This window comes from Brienomyrus brachyistius, chromosome 15 (genome assembly GCF_023856365.1).
Source record: "Brienomyrus brachyistius isolate T26 chromosome 15, BBRACH_0.4, whole genome shotgun sequence".
NCBI lineage: Eukaryota > Metazoa > Chordata > Actinopteri > Osteoglossiformes > Mormyridae > Brienomyrus > Brienomyrus brachyistius.
In genome coordinates, this window is record NC_064547.1 from 3,111,134 (window position 1) to 3,138,285 (window position 27,152).

A 27,152-nucleotide genomic window follows, 5' to 3' on the forward strand; every position below is an offset into this window, starting at 1 on the left:
TCCTCCTCACTTTAACGACAGGTTTCACTTTAAAGAATGACTGATAATGTCAACAGTTTGCAGTTTATTGATCCATCCCAATATCGCAAGTAAGCAGCACCAAGGGTTTGATTTTCTTTCAACATACACCCTCCCAATTAATATGCATAACTTTTCAACACTGAAACAAACTAATTTCCATCAGCTTGTCGCACAGCAGACTGTTGACAATGATTAAAAAAAATTTGGCATAGTCACGTTTGAAAAAAATATGGTGAAATAAAATAGACAGCAAGTGGTGCGTTATGGGAAGCTTCAGTTAAATAACCGAATCGACAGAAACACGTCAAGATCGCTGCAGAAAAAAAACATCACAGTAGAGTACACAGATAGAAAAGATCATTTTGTAAAAGAGAAAAGTGGTGTGTGTTTGTGCGTGCAGGCCAACATGACGGAAGGCAGCCGTTGTCAAAAGGGGCATCAGTGTGAATCTGCCATAAAAAAATGTCATGAATTAAAAGTAGAATATATTAAGGTACAATTGCACATATGTAAGTTACACTTTAGTCTCAGATTGCATTTCATATATGACATTCAAAATTCAAGAGGCCAGAATAGTGACACCACAGAAATTCTTGACTCCGTCAGATTTTCCGACCCTTAAAGTAACCTGATTTACTTTGTCCCGCTGGGGAAAAAAGAAAAAAACATAAACCGTACAAATGTCCGCATTTAATTTGGTATGAACTAGGGACAGTGCTTATCCACAATTATATAAAATAAACATGGCCACAAAAATCCATTTGCTTTAACAAAGTCTGTCGTGCCAAATATATTGTGCAAAATGAAATATATACACGTATGAGATGAATTAAAGGTAAACTAACATGGCAGCACAATAAATAACTTCAGGATTTCCTTTGAGAATAAACTGTCCAGCAATGTCTTATAACAATGAGCACCCAAAGCAATACATTCAGTGGATATGTCTCTTACAGACTGTATCCGTACATAGATAAAGCCTCAGTTTGAGTAATGAACTGCATATTTGTCAGAAGAACCAATGTCCTTCTCTTGTCATGGCATATTGCTATAGTAATTAACAACAAAACACTGCTCATTTATGTATGGTAACGGTTTCATTTTAAAGGCTTTTGGAGAAGATGCATCAATGCAGTATTAAACAGTAGCACTCCCTGCTTTGAAACGATGTGCAGTTACTTCAAATATTAGTCTAGTAACTACAGGTCGTCACATTTTGTATACAGAGAACTGTGACCAGCAAAAAAACTATACGAATAAAATAACGAACAAGAGGGATTGCACTTATAGCAATGCATCCCGCTGTACGGCCGTTATAATAACAGGTAGTCATGTGACTGCCTCATTCGAAGGGAAGCCATCTATCCTCTGCAAAAATGAGCTTTTGTTTATTTATTTTTAACTGGTAAATATCGGTGTAACTCACCCTTTGAAAATGATTCTGCTTGCCATCTCTTTGTTATTAACTCATTTTCTCCTAGCAACATACTAGTGGATAAAGTTTGAGAACGGAATAAAATGCAAGACTCATTTAGTTCAGGTGTTTAAGATAATACTGCGCTTATTAATATTTAGGACTTCGTCCGCAGAAATTTGTGTGTGTGTGTTTTAAATTTATATTTTTTTATAACATGGACTTAGGAGAAACTGGAATTTTGCCAGTTCTCCTTAATGATACATTTTTTTGTGATAAATCATAAAGTTTTTTTTTTAAATAGGATTTCAAAAATGAGATGAATTCATTATCAAAATGTTGGTTTTAAAGTGTCCATTTTTCATTAAAAATAACAGGGCAACTGTGCGCAACAATACTGCAAACAAAACTAAATGCTTTGGTTTGAACAAAATTGCTTAGATGCAAAACAAACATGCCTTTGAAATCAGTTCAAGAAATGCATCCGAATGAATGATGCAGATAATCTGAATGAAAACCAAACTGCAGACATGAGGACGTGGGGAAGTGAAAGTCCAGCACACTGAATTCTTATGCCCAGTTGATGTGATACACCCCCAGCAGAGGTGGAGTGTTCAGGTCCAGAGAGTACAAATCCAGACCAAGATTGTGCTTCAACCAACCAGTTGAGTCCTCTGTCACTGTGAGTCTTTATACGCAAATGGTTGAAGCAAAATCTTGGTCTGGATTTGCACTCTCTGGGCCTGAAATCTCTACCTCTGACCCCCAGTACCATTTAACGTAAATGTTTGAATCCCTCTGTTTTTCATGTCTCTCTAGCATAACCAGCCTGAAGTCCCCCCTAGCCAGCTTGCTAAATATACATGGCTCCCACTAGCGAAGGCGCGGGAAGACGTTTTGAGCTAAGGGTGTCGAAAGGACAGTGCTTTTGTATCGACAGTTAAAAATGGCAGTCTTTTCGGAGGAATACTCACAAAGTTGCCTTTGAGCAACTGTGAGATTAATACAGACCTTTTTTTACCCCATTGATGAAACCGATTATCAGCATCCCTACTTCCAGCTCTACCGCCCACTAGTGTTCAAAAAGAATAACTTATTCTGGCAAGTACAGAAAATGCACTCTTAGTCCACTTCAAGAGCTGGATTGTTAAACTGGTGCGCTCAAAATTAGTCATATCCTCAAGCATGAAAATATCTTTCCTATAGATTTGAAGGCATACAAGATATGTAATACTGTAGAACTTGGGATACCATTTCAGTAACCCAGATCGCACACTGGGGTCTCACCCCAATCCATCCACACTATTAACAAAAACACAAAAAGAAACCAATGAACAAAATGACAGGTACCATACTTTCTCCTTTGACTATGTATGTTCGGCAGCGTTTGACTTCAGCCCCTCGTTGTCCACAAGTCCTTCTCCTTGCTGGTTTGGTTTTGACATTTTCATTGCTTTCCTTTGTTACATGTGCTCATTTGGGGTAGAAGTCGGTGGTACTTTTTTGAGGTTAGTGCGTGCAAATTTGATCTAGCTTCTAGACAGCCGATGGTAAAAGTACATGTAGGCCATGTCCTTTGGAGGTCTTTCTGACAGACAGACTTTGTGGTCGTTGTATATCACCCACCTACAGGGGAAAAAGGTCATTATTTAAAGACCAATTTACAATTAAAATAGCTTACTTGATTAATGTACTGTAACATATAGAGCAGCATTTCCCAGTATAGTCTACATTTTTGCTCCCTCCCAGCTCCCAGCCAGACAATCCACTTTTTTGCTCCCTCCTAGCTCCCAGGAGCAGAAACATATACAATCCGCGGTTCCCTGAGAACTAAATTGGGAAACACTGATATAGAGTTTTATAAATTTGGATTTCTGGAGATTAATAACTTAATCTTTGCAGTTCTACATATGTGAGACTGAGTTGGATTTTATCAAATCCCAAACCGCCGAAGTGCTGCTTGCTTACCTTCCCTCCTTCTTAATGTGACATACGTAATGCCCAGACATTGTTGAAGTTCCCATGTGACTTATAAAAGCGAAAAGTTCATATCCTGTAAAAGAGAAAAAAAAAAATGAAATTCATAAAAATTTAAAATGCAGAATATAAAGCACCATCTGGTTCCAAAAATAACTGTCCATAAAAGCATAATGAGATATTTATGTTTGATATTTCATAAGCGGTTCCACATGCAGATCCTGGTAAGGGCAAGATGGGCAGTCGCCCAGGACAGCGAGCTTCACTGCGGGCTACTACCATCCAAGACAGTGTGGATTTGGGCAATGGAGGGGGAGACGATCACACCAGCAAATCTTAACCCCTTCAAGGACACATTTAAAGTCAAGTTCATTCAGTAAAACAGCCAAGTGTACACGTTCACTTATAACAGTCCTAGTTCACCTAGTAAACACTATCCAGTGATATATGCTTTAAGGCCAGTTGTGTGATCAGGGTTGATAAATTAAGGTGGTAAAAATCAGTATTGTGCGTGTTAGTGGATTTCCTAATGTACCTTGTACTGTTTGTGGCGGTTTTGAATAACACCAGCTGTGTTTAGCCTATGAAGAGAACAGCTTCGTCTCAGCAATTATTCCTTCTTTACAGAACCTGAAAGGCCATCAGCCTAACAAGCTAGCATTAGCTAGCACAGTCTGAACTCCCTCTGAATTTCTGAAAATCGGCGAGTAGGTAAAACAACAAACATGTTAACATGTGGAATACCATTTTTTTGATTCGGACAGATATTTTCACTCATCATTAACCTAAAAGGGCAAATGACTACTGGAATATTCTTAATCGACACCAATGATAAATGACTGTGCCAATGACTGTGCCAATGACTGTGTCAATAATCAGGCTATGTTAGGACTTCTTCACAGATGGTCATTATAACAGCCTGGATCCTGCAAAGTGCATTAAGATGTTTTTAAGCACCTTGCTATTGGACAGAAGCCTCACTCAGGTGATATGAATCCCAAATCCCCAGCCAACAGGCATTAGGCATTGATTCTATGAGAACTTTTAAATCATTATGGTCTTGATTTCCTTTTTAATAGCAGCAGTTTTTTTCAGCCATCTACAGTACATCTCCAGTTCCAAGAAAGTCCATAGCAGGACACTCACGGCCAGGTCCGTCTTTGATCCTGGGCCCAGCCGGGTCCTGATCAGGGGACAGCGTGGAGTCGCTATGTGCGTTGGCGCTGGAGAAGGCATTGTCATTGGGTTCTGTGTCGGCCATGTCAGACGCAGACCCGCTGTCCTCCTCGCTGTCAGGGTGCGTGAAGATCCAGTCCAGAGCTCGCTCTAGATTGTTGTTCTGAAAAACATCCAGTAAAACTGCTGTCAATGAAAGCTTCTGAAGTCCATCCATGCAGGGTCCCCAGCCTAAGCGCCACACTTCCTGGAACTGGCAACCCATCACAAATTCATCAGAATAATAGAGATCATTTAGGATTCTGATTAAACACAGACACTAAGCCTCAAATGGTGGCCAACCTGTCTGAGTGATTTGCTAAACAATCAGACAGTTTCTCCTAATTCTTGTAAATCCAATGTAACAAACACCTCTTGGACCAGGATTCGAGTCTCTGCCATGGCTCCGAGGGTGGAGTTTTCACGTTCTCCCCATGTCATCTTGGGGTTTCCTCTGTGTAATCTGCACCCCTCCCCCCCAAAATCCAAAAACATTCTGTGGTATGAACATTTGAGTGACTGAATGTGTGAGCGTGCTCTGTGGTGGGTTGGCACCCCCTCCTGGGTGGATCCCTGCCTTACACCCCCGCAATCCTAAATAGGGCAAGTGCTTAAAGAAAACTGATTTAAGGCAGATTAATGCAAAATGCAATAAACAGTATTCCATGAAAATCTGGATCCTCAGATGTTGTGAATCTTGGACTCAAAGTTGCACAAATGTTTTATTTAAATATTATCGTTTTAATATAATTTCATAAAACTGCAGAAATATGCATTACCGGTGAGATATTGACAGAATACAGGTGTGGTGGTACTTTGGCAGTCCCAGACAATATGTATTTAGAGTGAAGAACACAATCTGTCCACCCATTTTCATAAATGTTTACTCAGTACTGGGTCACACTGAGGCAGGAAGTACAAGCATATCAGTCCACCGCAGCACTCAAATTCATGCCTTAGAACAATGGTTCTCCAAGTGCGGACCAAACTGCAAGTTACTGTGGACCCAGCTGGTAAGTACAAAACTACAGTGTAAAACCATCAAACTCACACACATCGCTCATCACGACCAAGCCCCCCCCCCCCCAAACCTGACAGAAGGCATTAAACCAGTTTTTCTGTTAACTTTCCATTTTTCTGATATGTCTGTATCGAAAGTTATTGTTAATTCAAGTTCATGAAATGCGGTTTTGTTTCTGAAAATTGTAATGAACTTCTGACTTTGAGCAAAAATCTGATATGGACCTTTGATATAAAAGTCGGGGAAACCCCTTATGCAAGAGACAACTGTATGTCTTTGGACTGTGGGAGGAGACTCATGCAAACTCAGGCCCAAAGAGCCAGGGACTGGAATCAAACCTACAACCCTGGAAGTTCTTAGCCTCAGCTCTTCTCCTGATGCATCACATTCACGTCAGCTGTCCTTTGAGTTTTTAACCCATAGTGGACAAAAATTAGACTAAAAAGTCTATAATAAGGTAGAAATGCAATAAAAAAGATCATAAAATGTATCTCTCAGCAGTGTAATTTTGAGGAAACTCACTGTGGCTTTGAGGGCGCGGACAGCCTGTCTTCTGGGAAAGCCCATGGAGGTCAGGATGGCCACACTCTCCTCGGGGGGCTGGCTGTCCGCAGAGGGAGCCTGACTTGCACTGGAAGGACCCGAATCAGAGAGGGAGGGCGCTACTAACGGCTCTGCAAAGTCTGCAGGGGAGACGTGGAAATTCCCCATCAGCACGAGACCTTCAAGGGCACAGCAATAAGCAATGAAGAGTGATCCATTAGCTGCACTGCGGTACCAGCTTACTTAATACCACGAGCGACGCCATCAGAAACACAAATGCAACTTCAGAAAAATCCAGCAACAGGACTTCATAATGAGAGCGACACCAGTACAGTGGAGTTAAATATGCCGCATAAATCCAAAACTAAGAAGTTAACTAGAAATCAATACATGGAGTTCTTACACTCTTCTCTACCCTCATTATCGAATGTCTACACCCAGCTGTAACTGCTCACACTATAAATGATATGAGAAAAGGTCACTGTTGTTTAACACTAACATCATCATTTCAAAACATTGTCAAATTAAGGGTTAAAGTTTTTCTGAAAAAACTGTGAGCGGAAATGGTGTAATCTGGATATCCCACGCTCACTTCCGGAGTGTCCGACTTCGGCTCTCGTTTGATGGGAAGTGGTAAAACTTAGGTATGGTGTTTCTTGTTCTAGGTGATGCGTTAAGACTGAAGACCTGGTGTCACATTTCCATGCTAACACAACTTGAGGTGCTGAGATGCACCGAGTCTGAACTGTTTTGTCTCAAAAATGAGACGTTATACCATGTATTGTTATCAATCCTCTCGGGAGTTAGGACTCCGTATGTGGCTGAAGGCACAAGATATCGATATAATCTCAAAGTACAGATTTGTTCGGGTAGGATAAATGTCAGCCAAGGCTGTGCAATTGGAGAGTGAGATTCATGCAGTCAGTTAGAGATTTCTTCAAACCATCCCAGTAAAATTCCAGCAGAGCTGAACTGGCCACCTGGCTTAATGGCATTTTCCCAGTGGAAATGCATGTATGGTAACCTTTAATGGACAAAAGTCCTGGGCTGATTTTTAATCCCAGCCTGCATTCTAGTGAGAACCAGTAACCCCTGTGTCACCCACTGCTGATGGCGGTAAGCGATGTACTGGACCTCTGTCACCAGATAGAGTCAAATGTGAATCATGGAAGAAGACAAAAACGTGAGCAATTTCATCTCCCGTTGACAGAATTACTGCAGTGACTAAGTAAGCTAAAGGTTAAATGGTGTTTAAATCGGGTTTAAAATATACTCATGGGAGTTTTACTTACAAAAACATGTTCTGAGGTCAGAAGGAAAAATGATTAATTCAAAGAGATAACCAATCAGATTGTAGAGGAGGCAGGTCCAAGCAACCAGAGCAGGCAGGACCTACAAATCAGATGTCTTTGTCCCGCCTCCTTTAGTTGCTTGGACCCGCCTCCTCTACAATATGATTGGTTCTCTCTCTCATTTTTATTTGCAAGCTGTAATGTTAAAAACATAACCTACACAGTGTTTTTGCTCCATAAAAGCATTTTGCGACAGACACCATGATCCACGTGTGAACAGGCTGACGATCCCTGGTGATGCTGCTACCCGACATGGAAGTGACTGCACTCCAAAACCAGTGTATACTGTTCCATGAAAACAAACTCTGCATCCCAGTGGTATTTATCAGAGCCGCTTATGAGGGAGGAAGAAGAGCAGATACTCGGCTCCTAGGTGGCTTGGCCTGGTTGACAAGACCCCCCACCCTGACAGTCTCCCTGACAAATGGCCGTGGTTCTATCACACAAGCCTCGTTAGCATGATGCATGGCACCCGCAGGCTCCTTCGCAGGCCGGGCCGCGTTTAGGGAGGTCTTACCGGGCTCCTCCATATGGGCTATAATCCAGTTGAAGGCCATCTCTGCCCCCATATTTCCTGTGTAATACACGGCTTTCCGACAGGCTTCCAGGGGAAAGCCCATTTCTGCCAGCTGCATCACGGCAGACTCATCTATTTCTGGAGCTAAGACAGACATAACACACACACACACACACACACACACAATGCACTACTATCAGACACAGTATTATTAACGTGAGAAAGTTTGCTTTCTAATTCTGGGTACTAGTCAATGTGAGAAAGGCCTGACACTGAATTATTATGACTGATAAAAAGGAAAATAAACATTTTTTTTTAATGTGAAGGCATGCTTAAAATGTATATAATGATTCATAGGACTAAAATAATAAATGATATAACAATATATTAATACTTACAATCTGTCATTGAACTATCTGGGAATAAAAAGAGAAAGTGGATGTGATTAAAACAAACAAAAAAAACTTTTAAAAAGCATTTGTAATACAATCATTTTCTTTTACTTAAGTCAATATGAGGTAAAACTAACCCTAAATAACAGCGAGGAAAGTGGAAACAAAGTGATTTCAGAGGGAGGAGCTTGAATGCTAAGAAAGTTTATTACTTTTCATAACTTTATTCCCTGTCCACTGCAAGAACAATAACGAATTTCTGCACTGGCAAAAGGGAGCTCATATCGCACTACTGCAACAACAGACCGGTGGAAGAAGGACAACACTGCAAATTCACACTCTTCCTAACATCTGCTGCCACCATTTTAAGGCATCCAATCTGTATTACAGATGTCATTATATCCACAAATGCATCTGTATTCCTATCCAGTCCTGCAGTACCTGGCCGCAGGGCACAAGGCGGTGGGAGTGCACCATGGACGGGATCCCCAGTCCATCATAGAGCTCAAATGGTCACTGTTACCACTCTTTTGGACTGCGGGGAGACGAGGCTACGTGTAGGAATCCCAGAGGGTGACAGTGGGAACATGCAGACTCCCCAGACACAGGGCTGGGGTGAGATACGAAAGCCAGTCCTGGGGGTGTCAGGCTACGGGGTGACCTACTGAGCCACGATAATGATATGAACACAATAGATATATCCAGGTGTATAAGATTCTAACAGGTCGAGATGCTGTTCAGCCAAATGGCTACTTCAATATTAGTTTAAATATTAGAACTCGTGGCCATAAGTGGAAATTAGCGGGAGAACATTTTAAAACGAGTTTGAGGAAGCACTTCTTTACACAGCGTGTAGTTGGAGTATGGAATAGTCTTCCTGCTAGTGTAGTGCAAGCTAAAACTCTGGGTTCCTTTAAATCAGAACTAGATAAGATTTTACCAACTCTGAGCTATTAGTTAAGTTCTCCCCAGACGAGCTTGATGGGCCGAATGGCCTCCTCTCGTTTGTGAATTTCTTATGTTCTTATGTAGGCCCATTCAGAATAAAACAGGAAGTAATAGCAGTATTTCCTGATATCAAACCAGAACAGGACTGACAAGGAATTGAATATATTTAGCAATGTATGCCTGTAGCTAAGCGTGTACAATTGGCATGGCATTCAGTTGCACTTCTGGCTTTGAGATGTTAACTTATAACCTTGCAGTTCCGCTGAGTGAGGTTAGGGTTCAGACTGACCAGTGGGGTGACAGGCTCCTACCTCGAGTGTCTTCAGGAAGGACGATGGGTGGCATGAGATCAGGAAGCTCCTCTTCTCCTGCTTGCAGTCCCGTGGCACGAAGGCGAGTTAGATCTAGGAAGTCTGGCATGTCTATGGAGAGGTCTGTAAGGGCAGGAAACCACACGCACACGCATACACACACACACACACACACACACACACACACATGCACACACACGAACACACACACATACACACACACAGCCACATTCAGTACGGTCAGCAGGATGGCCTACACACAGAAAAATGCTGATGATTTAAAATCATATTTATGAATTATGAACACTGTCATCTTCACATTCAATTGCATTTAAACAAAATGCAAGGCAGGGCTTATTCTGATTTTACACAGTTTTCTGGAAGGAAAAAAATCAGAACAGCCTATTTTTTTTGTAATTAGATGAAAGATGCACAACCAAGAAATACTATTTTTAAAACTCACAAATGAGAAATCACATAGTACATACTTGGTACTTCTGCTATGAGAATATGTTGTAGTCAACAATCTTTTCATTTTTCAATGTTGATAGCTTAACAGTCTACTGTAATTCTGTTCTGGCAGAGCTACACAGGAGTTGGTAGGAACACGAATGCAGTGTTAGGGGTTTATTTTGTGCCAAAAACTAAAAAGCATCATAATCTCCCTTGATCCACCTTTCTGTTTTAGAAAGACTTTTATAAAGAACGTTCCTCGGCACGTTTTTCTAAATTGCCTTGTCTAGTACATTTCAGGACGCGGAGACTATGAACTGTTACGTCCTTGTGTGTTGCATTAGCCCCCTCTGCTGGCCATTAGAGTTACTAGCGCTGCTCAAACCGTGGGTTTTGACGCTTTTTAGCCAGTTATAAAAATTACTTCGAGTACAAACCGTACAACTACAAACCTTAAATACGGCTTTTATAAAAGCTCTACAGTAATAAGGGCGGTATGCTTTAAGAATGCTAACTTGCAATAAATCTATGCATTAATTATGACGTGTCCTAGAACATTACGTTCACATTGGTTGGCCGTTATGTAGCCCAAACGAAACCATGGCACCTTGCCACATACTCACCAATTTTCTTGGGCACCCAGTCAAGCCCAAACGTGAACTTCTTGATCTGCAGAACCAGATACTCAGGGAATGACACAAATCGGGACGTCCTGCACAGAAACAGCGTTTGTAGAAGCTGAGCAAAGTGTTCATAGAAACGCCGCTCAAACTAACACTGACTACAAACCTGGTCTGTCTGGCATTATAGGCATATGCTTGTTTTGATCTTGCTGCTGTTTGCACCAGAAATTCCCCACTGGGAGCAGTTAAGTTAATCTTAATTTTAATCTAAATGTTATGTAAGGAAATTTGAAAGAGGGAGGAAAGCCTGACACAGCAAAAGAAACTTAAAGACAATTAACATGGGCTTCAGATTCTCAGATGCTCCCCCTACAGTCCTACATTGTGTGCCCAACCCCCCCACCCCCGCATAAGGGGGCCCTACACACCATCCCACCATCAGACTGCAAGCAGACTGGGTGTCTGACTGCCCATAAACCTTCGAATGCCGATTACCTGTCTGGGTGAATCCGTTAAGCATCAAGCAACTGATTTACACACAATGTCAAAACAACAGGTTTTTTTTATGACATTGTGGAGACATTTGGTCCCCACAATGTAATCTACACGTGACCCACAAAAAGTCATCAGGATCATAGGATGTAACTTCCTACTCACCAACTGTAAAATAGGATTTATTCAAGTATTGCAGTAATAAATGTAGGCCAAATAGGAAATGTAGACCTGCCAAAAGGGAATACCTGCCAAAAGGCCTGTGTCTGGGAAGTATGTAACTCCAGCTCTCCCTCTGCCTCTCTCCCCCTTTCCTTACCTTCACTTCATGCTCTTCCCTGAAGCTCATAATATTGGACAATGCCCTCTACAGACCAAAAGCTACACAAACAGCATGTGGAATCTTTAAAGTAATTTGACTGGTGCTTCTAATATTATATTTCAAGCTGGTAGAAACTAATTCATTCACACTGAACGCAAATCGATCATAGCAATTTTATTCACTGCTGCTTCACAGACAGCAGCCGAACTCTTCCCGATAATCGTGTTTAAGCGATAACACACTTCTAGATCCATCCCGTTCCACGTATCACTTTGCTCGTGCCTCATATGTGTCTTACTCTGCTGTTTGCTGTGACTGGTGTATCACTGGTGTATTACTTAGGCTAGGCTTGTAAGCTAGCTGTAGTTGTTTTTAAAAAATGTTTTGTAAGTTTGTTATGCTTAATTTTCTTTGCATTGTTGGAATATGCACTGTTAACTACCGACCTGTACAGTAACCACTTTGCCCCAGTTGGCCACCCAGTTGGAACTTGTAACTAGATGTAAGTCACTAGACGGGTAAGTAATCAAAATATGTAAAATAATAATCATTCTTTCCTCTTTTATTTAAGTAGTTACTTCTAACAAACAACCAGTTGAGTGCTCTGTGACTGTGACTCTTTATACTCAAGTGGTTGGTTGGAACACAAATCTTGGGTTGGACTTTTATGCTATGGACCTGAATTAGCCAACTCTGACAAACGCATATTTGAAAGCAGTTGCTGACCATTACGAGAAACTCTTCAGAGCAGGAACCCTCGCTTACTTCACTCCGGCCGATTTGGCCTGCAGGGCGGAGCTCCAGAAGTCCGGCACGTTCTCCGGCTCGGAGAACGCCTGCAGGCAGGCTGTGAAGGGGACTCTGGCCCTCACCGGCTCCGGAGAAGCTGTCATCTTCTCCTGCGCTTCCTGCCGCTTGGCTTCGTACGCAATCAGCTCCTCTGGGATAAAATAATAAGCGGCACGCCTTAAAATTGCTCCAAAGCCTTACCTGTCCGCATAGGAGCTATTCTGGGGGATATTTAGAGGAGAGGTGCTGGGGGGGGGGGGGGGGGGGTGATGCCAATGAGAAACACTTACATCTGTTTCGCTTCAGGTCACGTTTCTGTGGTGTCCCTCATTTTAAATGACCTGACCATTAAATCAAATTAAATAACAATCACTGATCACAGACCCAGCGCGTGACTGGATTACATTCCAACAGATGGGTCCCATGTTGAAATGGACGTATGCTGGGATAACATGACCGTATGTCATGTTATATTTATGTGTGAGAATGAGATGGGAAGAGGCAGGGATGGTCGCCCTGTCTTACAGTACAAACAAACAAACGTGCTTTATTTGCCATTTGCACAAGCACTGCTTCTCTTTGCCAAGCCCAGCTTGCCCTTCATAGCTGGGGGGTCACCGTGCAGGGTCAGCCAACGTGCCCTTGACCCCAATTGCTGCAGGGACTGGCTGACCCCGTTCTCTCATCCTCACTCGTGCGACCGTTTGAATAAGTAAATGTTTAAGTATATGACTGGCATCACTGAAATGCCCCCCATGGCCGCTCTGTCTGTGAGTACTTTAAAGGACGGACCCATACAAGGTTCCCCCGCTGGCTTGTGTCCCCTGCATGCCAGGACAGGTTCCGGCTCACTGTAAACCTCCACAAATAAACCTGTACGTGAAAGTGCCAGTTCAGTGGATACGGAGGAACTAAATACTGCCGATGACCTAGACCTCAGACTCATCCACCCGCAAGGCCACGGCACGTCAGCCGCACCTCTATTAGTGGCAGCCTCCACGGGGGCCGGCAGCTGCATGACGTAGTCCACCCTCTGGGTGTAGCGCACCTTCCGGGACTGGCAGCACTGGATCCTCTCCTCCACCAGGAAGCGGAACACGTCGCTGGGGTTCTCTGAGCCAGCGCTGTTCCTCTACAGAAACGCACCCCCCCCCCATGTCAAAGCCAAGTCACAGTCACACCCCACCTGCCCCATCTTACGGATTCAAACAGAACACGAGAAACAAATGGACCATGAAGGGTCAAATACAAAAAAAGGTAAATAACAAAATTAAGGCAGGGAGCAACACAGGAACAACCATAGGAACAGCAGCAAACAACAAACGTATCAACAACAGCTACAGACACAATGACCAACTAAGGACCAGAATGAGAGCTGGCACTTAAATTAACAGACTACAGACTATAACAAGGAATATATGAGGGGCAGGTGCAGATCATAACAATTAACCATTAACTGAACCTGATACCTGTACCCTTAGACATACTGTAGAGGGCACTGCACCAACTGTCAAGAGTTAAGTAGCTGAAGTATAGCGTTAAATTAAGGTCATAAAATAAATGGACATCAGGATTATGGGGAAGCGCAACGCTTGTTATTCCAGAAACAAATATGAATTATTAAAAAAGTTAGAAAACGGACAAAGAATAAACTGAGGACTGACTGAACAATTCAAAGTAGCAACTAAACCATTCAGATGAAGACTTTCCTGTTGATGGAGTTACATACAATCAACCGTCATGCAATAAGAAATGAATCTATATAGAGATGGGAATATGGATTTATTCGGAGACACTAAATGCGAGGACAACACAGGGGAATATCTGTGGACAGCTGGGATTATAAGTAGCCAGTGCAAATGCTCAAGTGCTTATTTCAGGAGTCTGCTGGGCGCGGTCTGCTAGGAAGCTCTCCTCCTCTATTCTCAGAGGTTCTGGAAACACTCCTCTCTGGCGTCGGTCATTCATTTGCTTCAAAAACACCGGCGTTCCACTAAGCAAATTTGCTAATGGATTCAAATCGCAAAGGCTTATTTTATCTGCCACTTTTCAATTTACCAGGCCCTCTACAGCTAAACCAGAACTTAGTAATCCTGAGAAGAGAGGAGCACAAACAGTAATATGTTTGTGTCATAAACTTAAAAATGTAAAAATGCAAAACATTTTGCCACAAACACATTTTTGCTCCCTGTCAGCTCCCTAGCAAAAATGTGGACTGTCTGGCAGGAAGTTGGGAGGGAGCAAAAACATGGACTGTCTGTGGTTCCCCGAGGTTGGGAAACACTGCAATAGAGGAAAATACAGAAGTGAATTCGGGAAATTCAAAGCAGCAGCAGGTTTATGTCTGAGCATGTTTGATATAACCAGGAGAGAAATAGAAAGTGCTAGCTATCTGCTGTGGGGTAGCGAGATCTTTTTTTAGGCCGGTGAGAAAGTCACTTCAGAGCATGAGTGCATGTGTGCCAGTGGCGGGATCTCTGACCCGAGGTTGACAGATTCCAATATGACAAGGGGGGGGCAGGCACGTCACCAAAACTGACACAGCAAGAACAAGCACCCCAAAGCCCAGTTCACCTCCATAAACCCCGACACCACTGAAAAAGACACCTTCTTACCTTCTGCTGCAAAATGTTATGAAGTGCACTCAAGAACTATTAATCAGCCTACTGTAGATTCAGCCTGTTAGTCTTTAAAGAAACACTCATACAGTCTAAGAACGATGCGACACACACCTCTACTAGATTGATTATGTGAAGCAGGAACTCGAGGGCATCTTGCTGTCTGTTGGAGGAGAATTCAGGGTGGCCTTTACTGACTGAAGCCTTGAACATCCGTGGACAGATTCCTTTCTGTTGGTGCTGGAATGAGAAGGTAAAATAAAATGAGGGAGTAGGGGTTTCATGTATTACACGTCAATGCATCATATATACACGTCATATGACGGAGCAAACCATAAAAACAATTCGGTATATATTAATTATGACAGATCAGCTCAATACACCAATAAGTGTTCATTATTTCTGAACAGTAGCCTACTTGATGAAAATCGGTCTAATTGTTTAGAGAATCAGTTAGAATTAGAACTAACTATATTTAATAAAACATTGAATGACCTTGTATTGATGGCAGCAAATGATTTATTCATTTAAACCTATATCATAATTTATTAAAGCTACCGATATTTTGGTGACTGATTTCCCAGGTGTCAGGACATCGTAATCGGTGCTGAACAAGTGGCGTCATATTACTGCCCAACGAACAGACCCAGAAGGGCGATTTCGAAAGCTCTACGATCCACTTTATGCTTCTCCATGTGTGTAGGTAACATTCAAAATTACAGTCTCAGCAAGGCTGAGGGGGCCGTTATTGGACAAGGCCTTTGCAGTGCTGGGTGCATAAATCACCCTGACCATCGACAAAGGAAAAAAAGCTGAACAAATATTTAAGCGCGTGCTCGCCCTACGTGGGATCAGAGTCAAAGTAACAAAAAGTTAAAAGCCATTCTTGTATTTCTTGATTTTCATTCATGTAAATTTCTCAAAGAAATACAGACCAGGCAACCCCAGCGGGCCAGCAAGAGAAGAAGCAATCATTTTAATGTGTGAAATCAGTCTCCCTTTAAAAAGAGAAAGGACCACTGAGCCATCTGTCAGGAAGGCTTTTACACAAACCCCGCACTGCACATACCCAGGCTACCACCTTGTGCTCTTCATTCATCACCTGTTCAATGAGTTCGGATTTCACAGGAGGCTTTGAGTATTGGCCTGAAAGCAAACCATGTCCCAGCTTTGCCCTGTAAAGGAGGCAACATCTAAGTCACCTTCATCATCAATTTCACTCCCTAGAGAAAGAACAATGTTCGGAAAATTCATGCAAGCATTAGTGAACTGGAAAATAACAAGAAATAACATTTTTGCACACTGAGGACATTTATCTATCAAATAAATCATTTGGACCATGAGTCTGCTTTATATATTGTGTATGTTTTACATTTGATGAGCTGGAAGAGAAGCATTCCAATGTACCTGTCGTATTTGTGCTAATGGCAAATAAACTATTTAATCATGGTCAATGAAACGCTACCTGTCACAGTAGCCAACATCCAGTACCTGCTGCGTACGTTGCATGCTTGCAGGCTTTTCAAAACATTTTCAGTCGCGCAGAGGTTAAAAAAATACTTACATCTGCGTGCTGAAGTCTTGCGTGGGATCAAGTGGTGAGTAATCAAATATTCTCTGAAGGTTTCCCACATACCTGGAGCAGTGCCACAGGAGCAGAGCGGACAGAGTAACGTGAAATGAGAGCAAAACAGGAGCCACATCTACCAGGAACTAAACGCATGCAGAAGAAGGGCGGGCTGTGTTTATGCAGGGAGAGTCTCATTAGAATTTTTGTTTTGATTTAAAAAAAAATAAAATAGTATATAGTTGTATTTAGCAATTTTAAATACATACTGTAAGTCAAATCACACTGCTTCAATTGTCCTGTATAAGGCTAAAATATCTTACAAACAAATATGAACTAATCTCAGACAGACAGAGGTACTGTACAGGGTTAGGTTTCCCAGTTGAGGTCCTGGAGGGTCAGTCTGTGACACAGTTTGCAGATTTTCCTGCTCAGACACGCCCAATAAACTTGGCAATTAGCTGGTGAGCTGAATAAGATGTGCTGCAAACTGGCCATCCAGAACTGGAATTGTGGAAGGCTGGTATAGGGGTACAGAGGGATATACCGCCAGTGCCCCAAAGGTGCCGGGTACTCACGCTCTCTGGAATTCCGGGATGCTGAAGAGGACTTGCATAGTGGTTCCTAGATAGCAGCAGTTGCCCAGGTTTTTGATCCCAGTGTAACCAGGACCGTAGACTGCTTTGAGCTTAGAGCCCGACTCCTGGATCACCTCCCACTCAGTCACGCGTGGCCTCGCCTCATTGTCCACATGACCGTTCTCCGTCTGTGTGAAACGGAGAGGCCCGGAAAGGCAGCGCAGGTCCTCGTGAAACATAGCGCCAAACACACTGATGCGAAGCACGTAACTGCTCTCTGTTTTTGTGGTTTGGAAAACATATTTCAAAACTGCATTGCAAGAGAAATGTAGAGCAGACCCAAATGCAGCTTTGACAGCTCCAGATAAGAACATTCAAAAAACACAAACCTTTTGCATTAGTAACATATCTATTCCAAAATGTGCTAAATGGTCGGAGATATGTGGATCTAAAACAGCCTCTTCTTCATCAAAAGAATAAATATCTGTAAAAAAAAACATGTCATATTATTCTGATACTTTTAACAGGGACGTTAAATGGATAAGAAAAGCAATGTAACCGTCTTTATGACATCACAGCATATGTCATCTGGATAAATGGACCTGCCCTGCGCAGTCAGCACCAGTGAACCACTGACCTGCTCCATCTGGAGTTATTGTGCCCAGCTTGACCGCCAAGGGGAAGCTGGTTTCTCTGTAGTGTTCCAGGGCGTGTCCATTACCACCATTACCATCAAAGAACCACTTCCCACAAAGCACTGACCCATCTGTAAGGTTCAGCCACAGGTTCTCCCTCATCTCACATTTGGTACACTTCCAGCCACTGGGGAGAGAGAGTGTTATGACATCAGATTTCACCGTGTCATGTAGTGCATGAGTGCCTTAGGACTTTAGGTCAGGGAGTGTTATGTTACTATATATTGTATACATTGTGTGTGCGGCTCTAGTTTCACACGCAGCTGTTTGTGTGTCTGCTTAAATATCAATAGCTATTAGATCTGGTTAGTCTTCAGTTTTAATGACTGATGTTTATGCGTCCGCGTCGTCACAAATTAGCATGTTTGCTACTCTACTCTGCTCACAAAATCCGACAGGCAACACTCATTTGCCAACAGATCAAAAATAATTATATATATATATCTTTAAAAACAATGTTTGCTTTAATGGACTCCTTTTCGAAAAAATGTTAAGTCACACAAAGAGAGAAAAGGTCTTTATGATTCAGTGCGGCACATCCCAGCTTAATGTGCAGTTACCTCATCAATGCATATTACCATAGTAACCCTATAACTTTGTGCAGTATTATATGTAGTTTTTACACCCGCTACACATTAGGCGTGGAGACTGAACCTGACAGGGTCTGGATGGAGACAGGTTACCTTGGCGGGATTCGAACCCCATTGTCCAGCTGTCGGAGACTCCTAGCATGCTTTGACACCTGGATCTCCTCCTCCCAGGAGTCTTGATCCTGTTTCCGGAATCCGCAGGGAGCGTTGAGCACAGCATCGCAGGCTATTGTCACCTTAGAGTGATGGAGGGAGCACCGGTTCACAAAGACTCAATACATTAAAGCCTATTGCCAATCGTCACGTAAAAAAACGTGCGACTGAAGCCTCACATCATACCGTGAAGCAGCATTGTGGTCATCGTTGTATTGCATAATAATATAGAAATAAAGTAGGAAACTACTCATAGTAAACAGTCGTATACTAGATGCACTATAGCACTAACAATTACATATGCAAGTGCTATGGTACATAAAAAGCTTTATCAGAGACATGGTGGTTTAAGTAGAATAGAGGAGAAGGCAACGCTTATTACAATGCTGAGCAAACCGAGCTGACGGGGGCATTTTCCACAGTGCAAATTAGAAAAAGTCTAACCTTAAACCCCCCTTCTGCATGCACGGCAAAGAGAGATTTGGGACACACTCACTGACCAGTGCAGGCAACTCCTCAATATTTGGCAAGGGGATCTCGAAGTGGTCTGGGAATATCACGAGCTTTGCTTCATCTTCGTATTCATAATCATCGCCGTTATAATTCTGGTGAAGTTCTAGATCTTACAGAAGGGGGCACAAGCTTCAGTTATAAGGACAATATCCCTGTGCATCAGATTTCGAAGGTTAAATGACTGGCAGGTGTGGGTCAGCACTCATGACCCCGGTCTGCATCAAAGGTCACAGCTGCTGAGTGTGTGGGCCGGATACAGTGTCAACATTACCATAGCAAGCATCCAATTATGCTGATAGGTCCTAAACACTGCAGAGTTCGTACTTATTTAAAAAAAATAGTGCAGTTTATAGTGAAGCAAAACCAGAACAGGAAGCAAGGACATTTAATACAAATCTTCATGTTAGAAAAGCATAGGCACAGCAAAACAATAAAACAATAGATGCTGATCAGAAAAATTTCGCTGGGAAATAATGAACTGATAGAGTACTCTGTAAGTGTCTGCAATGCTTAAGACATTATTTGTGTAGACATTTTACGGGTGAGTGCCAACGCGCTTGATAAGCCCATAGAAGCAGGGCTTGCAAAATAAGCACAACATCTACTGTACAGTTTTGTAGGGAACTGTCACTGCACTGTGTCTCTTCTGCGGATCCCCCTCACCCCATAGAGCCACGCCGCCCCAAAATCAGGTTAATCCGGATGCCCACCAGGCCCTGGTCTCGCCTAACGGTGAGCATGAGGAGAGAGAGGGCGTGAGGCAGGCAGGGAGCCACGCCACTGAGCAGCCAGCCATCGAGCCAGAGAAACGGCCCGGATCATTTAAGCCACCGTCAGCAAGAGTGGGTCCCGCTTGGCTCGGCTTGTCTGCAGCGAGATACCGATGCCAGTGCACTGGAGCTCTGTGGGGCTTGACAGAGCGAAGCAGCTGATGGAGGGGAAATGACAGGCGGAAGAGCCCACTGCAAGCCAAATCCCGCAGCCTACGAGCGCAGTGCGGCCGGCCAGGCAAAGCGGCTCCGAAGATTTTGAACAGCTACTAGCTGAGCAGTAAAGCTCTAAATTTAGCAGACACAGAGCAGACACTAAACAAAGCCATGTGTCACTTTCCAGATAGAGTGGCTGGGGACATGACACCCTTGGTCAAACTATGGCCCACTCATATCCATTCCTACAAATGGTAGTTCTGTGTCAAGTGGGGGCGTCGGAGGGGCATGGAAAACCAGGCAGACTCAGGGGGCCCAACGCTTGAAGACGATGCCTTTCTAGGTATGGCCTTAGGCCCACATGAGAGCATCTGAAAATGATCAGCCCTGCAAAACACTCTAGAGATCACAGGATTCTCCCGGCAGAATGACACAGAGTGACTTTAACTGTCTTACCAAGGAATGTCTTCCCATTTTGCCTCCTCGGCACAGCACCTCCAGTAGCACCTGTGGCTTTCTGTGATGAAAACGGATCCATATCATTCATCACGGACCAAGAGAACATACCATCACGGTTACATTGATGTTATGCCGATTACATTCTACAATACAGAAACACAATACGTAATATGACTAAAATGATAATCATTATTAATAATTAATTACCATTAAAACCATACCTCTGCAAAGAAATGCCATTTGTAAACAGCACTTTTATTCAGCATTTAAATATATCACTCTTTGAGCTATAAAATGACAGCTAACAAAACTAAAAACCATAATGAGAGGATTTCTATTATGATATGCAGCATTTTGTAACAGCCTCTCATTGAGTTCAAGGAGAAACACTTTACTATGATAGCAATGACACATTTCTCGTTATAATGAGGTAATTTTCACATGAAACACCTCTCATTATAACGAGAAACTGGGCAAATCTCCATATTCTCAGGAGTTTAATTGGGGAACTTAGAAAGGATGCCAACTACCTAACTGAGATGAGTGACTTAAAATAAAAAGGTGATTGTTAAACATGTAGTTTCAAAAACAGGATCTAACCGGTAATGCAGGACTGAAAAGCCCAGAAGCCAGAACAGGCAGTGAAACAGTGTATTCATTTAGAGCCGTAAAAACTGCTGCAGGTCAGACTCCTGACGATATTTAATCCAATCAGATCCAATCATGCTTTCATATTAACAGCTTTCAGCAAAGACGGAAACCAGGAGACGCAGGAATTTTCCCAGCTGCCAGAGGAGAATTCAGACATAACGACACTTACTGAGGCTAATCTATGGCTTATCTGGGGTCGGTTAGGATAAACAGTATTATAAGGAACACTTATAGGTAAACGTTTATTCTGTGTGTTGACTATTCAGAAAATGGGAGCACATAAATCATAAGAACATAAGAAATTTACAAACGAGAGGAAGCCATTCGACTCATCAAGCTCGTCTGGGGAGAACTGAACATAGCTCAGAGCTGTTAAAATCTTATCTAGCTCTGATTTAAAGGAACCCAGGCTTTTAGCTTGCGCTACACGAACAGGAAGACTATTCCATGCTCTAACTACACGCTGTGTAAAGCAGTGCTTCCTCAAATTCGTTTTAAAATGTTCTCCCGCTAATTTCCACTTATGGCCACGAGTTCCTGCATTTAACGTGAAGACATTTTACGCAGGAATCAGCAGCTGGAAGTAAACCTAAGCCAGCTGTCCATAACACACAGGAGAATAAGCTTTCAGTGTACCAGGGAGCGTCCTGACATGAAGCAGGTACTGAGTATTACGCTTAGTGTAAAAAGGCTGAACACACTGATGGGATAATTAGACATAAGACATGAGTAAATATGACCACGGTGAGTAGTGATGCAGCCCTCAGGGCCTTTAAATCCCCCTGGCACTGATTGCAGAGGGACTCTGCATGTCCTTTCTGTCTTTCAGCTCGTTTCCTACTGCACTTGCGCCATTAAGGTGAGCTGGTGCCTTTAAACTTCCCATAGTGTGAGTGTGTACCGTGCTGGACTGACATCACGCCTGCTTGTGCTCTAAGTCAACAGCGGGATCCTGTGTTGAATAAAGAGGTTGTGAAAAAAAAAGATAAAAATCAGCTAGACAATGGTCTGGTCCTAAAACCTCAAATGTTACGCCTCTTAATTTCAGTGTGAAAAAACAACACTCTCTCTGCTTTTGGTACTATTGAGTCAATCACTGAATTCCTGCTGTTTTCCTACCCTAGTACCTTTTAAATATTAAAGTAAAATAAGGCATCCAACATGAACCATTATATTCAATAATTTTTTAAATCATTCACTGACAGTCTTCCTTCTTGTATGGTTAAGACTTTTTACACCAGTTAAAATAAGATGTTATTTAAATGTATATATGAAAAGACAAGATGCTCTTTGTACGGAGCACCTATTGTATAACTGAGGGCGAGTAAGTTAATGTGCTGAGGCGTGCATGTTTCTCATGTAATACTCATTATTTCACTTCAGAAGTTTGCGTGCTGATTTAGTGTTGCATTAAGAGAATTAATCCAAGAATGGCCTGGTAGGATGGTGTCAGAGTATAAATATAAAACATAATTCTGAGGCAAACGACTATACATCAGTGACAGCAGGTGGCTTAGTGGTTATGTACACATAACAAGGCAATTCCTGAAGATGCCCTGTAGGATCTCAGCACCTCTGAAAATAGGTTTTCAAAATGGATATTTTTAAAGTATTATTGGTGCTGAATTTTTGTGCCGAATAAAAGCATATGTGACACTAAATGTTTTTTAGGCAGATGAAATATTTGTCAAAAAATGTCAAGGCATGTCATCCTACCTCAAAAGTGACTGAGAGGTCCCAGACCCCAGGAGGTTTGAAGCAAGATATTTAACTTGAATTTATAGAGTAAAAATTGCAGCCAAGTAAGAATGACTTGGCTGAGGATCTTTTGGAAAAGAAAACAGCTACGTAGGATGTAAACGACTGGAACGTCTGCGGAAGACAGAAAGCATGTGGCATGGCGAACCCCTGCGCCTACCTTCTTAACAGTCCGCTTCAGATGCATGTAAATGCTCTGCCCAGTTTTGCGGTAGTGCCTCTCCACATGTTCTCTGCCAAAACCCAAGAATGTGTTCATACACACGTAGAGGCCCCCATCAGACTCCTGGACAAATACGGAAAGAGAAATGATTGCAGTGCAGTCAACATCGTGACCACATCAGCGGACAAGTGTAAGAGCACGAGTTACCGATAGTTTTATGTTATCCTATAACGCATCGTTTCAGGTCTGTGTCTAAAACAAAAGGGGCGAGGAGCAGAAGACCGGGATGAGGAGCGAGGTGATGATGTTCCACTGAGGATGCAGGTCAGAGATACTACAATCGGGGGGCGGGGAGGGGAGGGGGGGCAGCTCTACTAGCCTGTGCCCATATGAAGCGAGCAATATGAGAGGGAAGGTGTCCAAAGCAGATTATGTATGAAGAATAAACTTCATTTGCCAATGAGCTAAAAATAACCTCAGAGTATTACTGCCAGAGATGGGGTTCAGGTGTAAAATTAACAAGCACGTATTTCAAAATACTACATGAAAGAGGGGTGCAGGCCGAAGGCCAGACTGATGCTGCTGTCAGCCTTCGGAGCGGCACATGGGACTCGGCACTTTGGTCCAGTGCATCAATCCTCTCATTTGTGCCCCTCGAGGAAATGTGACACGCATCCACACATCCCCACATCCTCACACCTATGAAGCTCATGTCACATTAAACCCATTCACAAAGTGCATGCAAATGAAATCTTTTGCAGACTGGAACATATCAGTTTCCAGTAAACGATGCTTAAAAGTGTGCAGAGTTTTAGTGTTACCTTTGTTGACATTTACAAGGTCTTTATTAGTAATGTTTTGGTTTCATACTTTTTAAGGGAATACATTGCATTAATTACATTCAAATGATAGGTAAATATTTCATAGACAATGTTTTATGAAGGGCTTTAATAGTGGAAATAGCAATAATTCCACCAGAAACATGTGACTGAAATTCTTCATGTTGGACAGCCGAATCTCTGAAAACATGTGAAATGTTACGTGAATTTAACGTTAAATAAATTACCGGTATTATGGACTGGGGGCCATTCTGTCCCCCCCACCCACGGTAAGACCTTAAGCGTGCGTGATTCTCGATTGCACACTATTATTTACCATAGCGTACCAGCAGCTTCCCAAGACTGATACAACTCGGCATTAAAGTAACTAAAGCATTTACTGTTAAACTGTATCATTCACATTATTTTATACTTAGTACAGACGAGCCCTAAAGGAGTTCAGTGTGATACACGAGCTCCCAGCAGCGGAGTAAAAATAACCCATCTTCAGTTAGATATGATGAACTCCAGACAGCTGAGTCACCGTTAAAATTACTACAACAGATAAAACATTACATGTGGATTTCTAGTCGTTAACGTAATTCCAAAAACACCCAAGATATCTCAGGATTACAACTATGCACCACCGCCATGAATTGTTTTATTTTATTTTATTTTATTTAGCCTACAAATCTACAATGATTATACTTGCAGCTTGAAAACCTCGGTGTGTTGAGTATAATAATTACTTGCAGGAGGAAAACGTAAAGGCGCTAAGGAGTAAATGTGAGCACAACTTTTTAAATGTTGATCGTGTCATATTGTATTTTCTGTGGGGAGTTAGAACATTCATATTGTCCAACATCTCCCCAAGAAGAGCAACGCCGGAGACCCGATCGGTATTTCCAGGTAGAGCAATGCGAAGGTGCCGGTCACTGTCAATGGAAAATCTCAGCTATCGGTTTGCCGTATAATTAGTTGCTGAATAATTAGTTTACGGAGGCTGTATATGTCACAGTGAGTAACTAATAATTCAATAATAAAAAGAATAGATTTCAGTGGCAAGCATGGATTCGCAATAATCGGGGGTAGCATTGGTCGATTACAAATGCCAGTGTGTGGTTTAAAAGAGAATTACATGCTTAACAAAATGAAATCTGATTTTTGGGGTTAACACGGCAGTGTAAACATTACATATGCCATACTCTCCGCAGAAGTACAAAGGGAAGGCGGCGTGGACCCCCGGCTGCCCCCCGGAACTGCGCAGCTTTTCACGTGCAGTAAAACGGCAGGCAGGGTCGCCCTGTACATGCGATACTTAAATCGGAGGCACTTACGGGGGAATCGTAGGAAAAGGCACATTCACTCTTGAAAACCCGATCTCCAGTCCTGGGAACCCTGATGGTGGGCATGTAGGGAACCAGTAGCTCTCCTAGATCTGCAGCCATCTTCGCATTCCTGCTTCTGTCCCCACAGCGCTGCTGTTTGCGAAAGAGTTACTGGAGCAGGCTGTCAGGAAAGAAGATGATGCTATTTTTAAATCACACAGTCCCGACATTCCTGCTGGATTCGGGGATGTGTCGCTTCAAAATGTTACGCACAATAAAAAAACATCTGTTTGATTCTTATTTGTAAACAATTCCGACCGTTAATTGGGGGCGATAAGGAAATTAAGGAAATAAACGCTGGTGTTGCGGTCGTAGGCGTTATTGACGATTTGCAGTTTTCCGGAACTGGAAGAATTTTCTTCTCATGGATTTGGGTTTTTTTTTTTTTTTAAGGCCCACGTTGAATGGTTTGCAATGATGTCTGCGCTGCTACATCTGCGCGCCTCTTACCCAGTATAACAGGACCACGCCTATTAACCCTCTTGGAAGGCGATGATAACACGGCAGAGCGGCTGCCTGCAACATCTGGAATCGATATCTGAATATTATTTGCAATACATCTGGAGGTCAATGCAGAACAGCCGTGAAACGAGATTAATAGCTCATAAAGGAATTGTTTTCCTACAGAGGGGAAGAAATGTTCAGTCACCAATGGTACTATAGAACTGTTTCAGTAGATATTAAGACACCCAGCAAAACTAGATGCAGTTTTTGGGAACAAAGTTTTCAAAAGTTTTATTTTTTATGTATGTTTTTTATTTTTGGATTATGCGTAATGCAAGATTATAGAATTAATTATGATTATTGTAATGGGGAAACACTGCAGTTTTTGCCAACTAAAAGCAATTATCACGTGTGATGTATCAAATATTATATTAACATATTTACTTGCTCCTTTGTCATCTTGAATGTCTAAAGATAACCCAGTACATTAATCTGCTCTGTACCAGATTATGCGTTATATACAATATCCAAGTGAGAACATATACATTTATTTTGGAATTTTGTTTTCCAAAGAATCCCTGATATTAGGGTGCATTTAATTTCCAGATTATATTGTGGTCCTATGGGTAGGGAAATGTATATACTGTACAATTAGTACTTCCCTCATCTAAATGTTTAACACTTGCTAGAGGTATTCATGTCGTTGCACAATGAGACGTGAATATTATATATTATTATATATAGAAAATGACTGGGTGCCCTAGTCCCTGGTGAAGTAAAATATGATGGTTAGTCTGACTCATGGAAAATTGTTCACTGAAAAATTGTAATTATATTTATTTAGCAGATAAATTCCAAATTTCACATTTATACAGGCCCATGAAACAACAGAGGAAAGCTATAATCCAAAGCCCTTAATTTAGTTAATGCAGGTAGTAATGGGGAGAACGAGAGAAACTCTCAAATAAGTTTCATATCAATTTCAGCTATCAGGAAGGTGGGCTGAAAGTCTATATGCTGTTAACAATCAACCCATCTTCTAACCACTTATTCTGAAGAGGGTTGCGGGGGGGAAGGGGGGCGGAGCCCACCCCAGGCAGTACGGGATACAACATCCGAAGGCTGGGGTACGTCAGTGATGGGATGCCAGTCCATCACTTTTCACCCACAGTTATACACACTGCAGGGAACGTAGAGGCTTTGAGTCTCCACCCAGGTAAAATGTGTGGTTTCTCTGGTTTTTCCTGCAGTCCAAACACTTGGTCTGCTGAGTTGGAGTTGCCATATTGTTGGTAGGTGTGAGACTGAGAGTGAGTGTGAACACTCTGTGATGGGATGGTGTCCTGCCCAGGGTTATTCTCCGACCCCCACAAGCCTGCACAGGACAAGCGCGTATGCAAAATGAATGAATACATATTGGTCATTAATAAATCTGTATTCA

The 27,152-nt window shown here is 42.4% G+C and overlaps 1 protein-coding gene across 3 annotated transcripts; it reads right to left on the reverse strand.

Moving 5' to 3' along the window:
- Nucleotides 1-49: 49 nt before the first annotated feature.
- LOC125708997 (ubiquitin carboxyl-terminal hydrolase 13-like) lies at nucleotides 50-25,694 on the reverse strand. Of its 3 annotated transcripts, none has more exons than XM_048976969.1 (21): nucleotides 25,217-25,694; nucleotides 23,059-23,184; nucleotides 20,487-20,547; nucleotides 19,092-19,213; nucleotides 18,532-18,674; nucleotides 17,791-17,975; nucleotides 17,543-17,637; nucleotides 17,154-17,341; nucleotides 16,573-16,644; nucleotides 16,111-16,183; nucleotides 15,123-15,248; nucleotides 13,369-13,522; nucleotides 12,367-12,541; nucleotides 10,788-10,876; nucleotides 9,712-9,834; nucleotides 8,459-8,476; nucleotides 8,061-8,204; nucleotides 6,171-6,331; nucleotides 4,559-4,751; nucleotides 3,404-3,488; nucleotides 50-3,061 (listed from the first exon to the last, which is right to left on the reverse strand). In XM_048976969.1, exons 1-21 carry the CDS (start codon nucleotides 25,325-25,327, stop codon nucleotides 2,965-2,967), a joined length of 2,541 nt encoding a protein of 846 aa, XP_048832926.1. In that variant the 5' UTR covers nucleotides 25,328-25,694; the 3' UTR covers nucleotides 50-2,964. The 3 variants fall into 3 exon arrangements, with proteins under 3 accessions (XP_048832926.1, XP_048832925.1, XP_048832924.1); XM_048976968.1 differs by having other exon boundaries at nucleotides 16,078-16,183; nucleotides 19,092-19,207; nucleotides 25,217-25,693; XM_048976967.1 differs by having other exon boundaries at nucleotides 16,078-16,183; nucleotides 25,217-25,693.
- Between the last annotated feature and the right edge of the window lie 1,458 nt (nucleotides 25,695-27,152).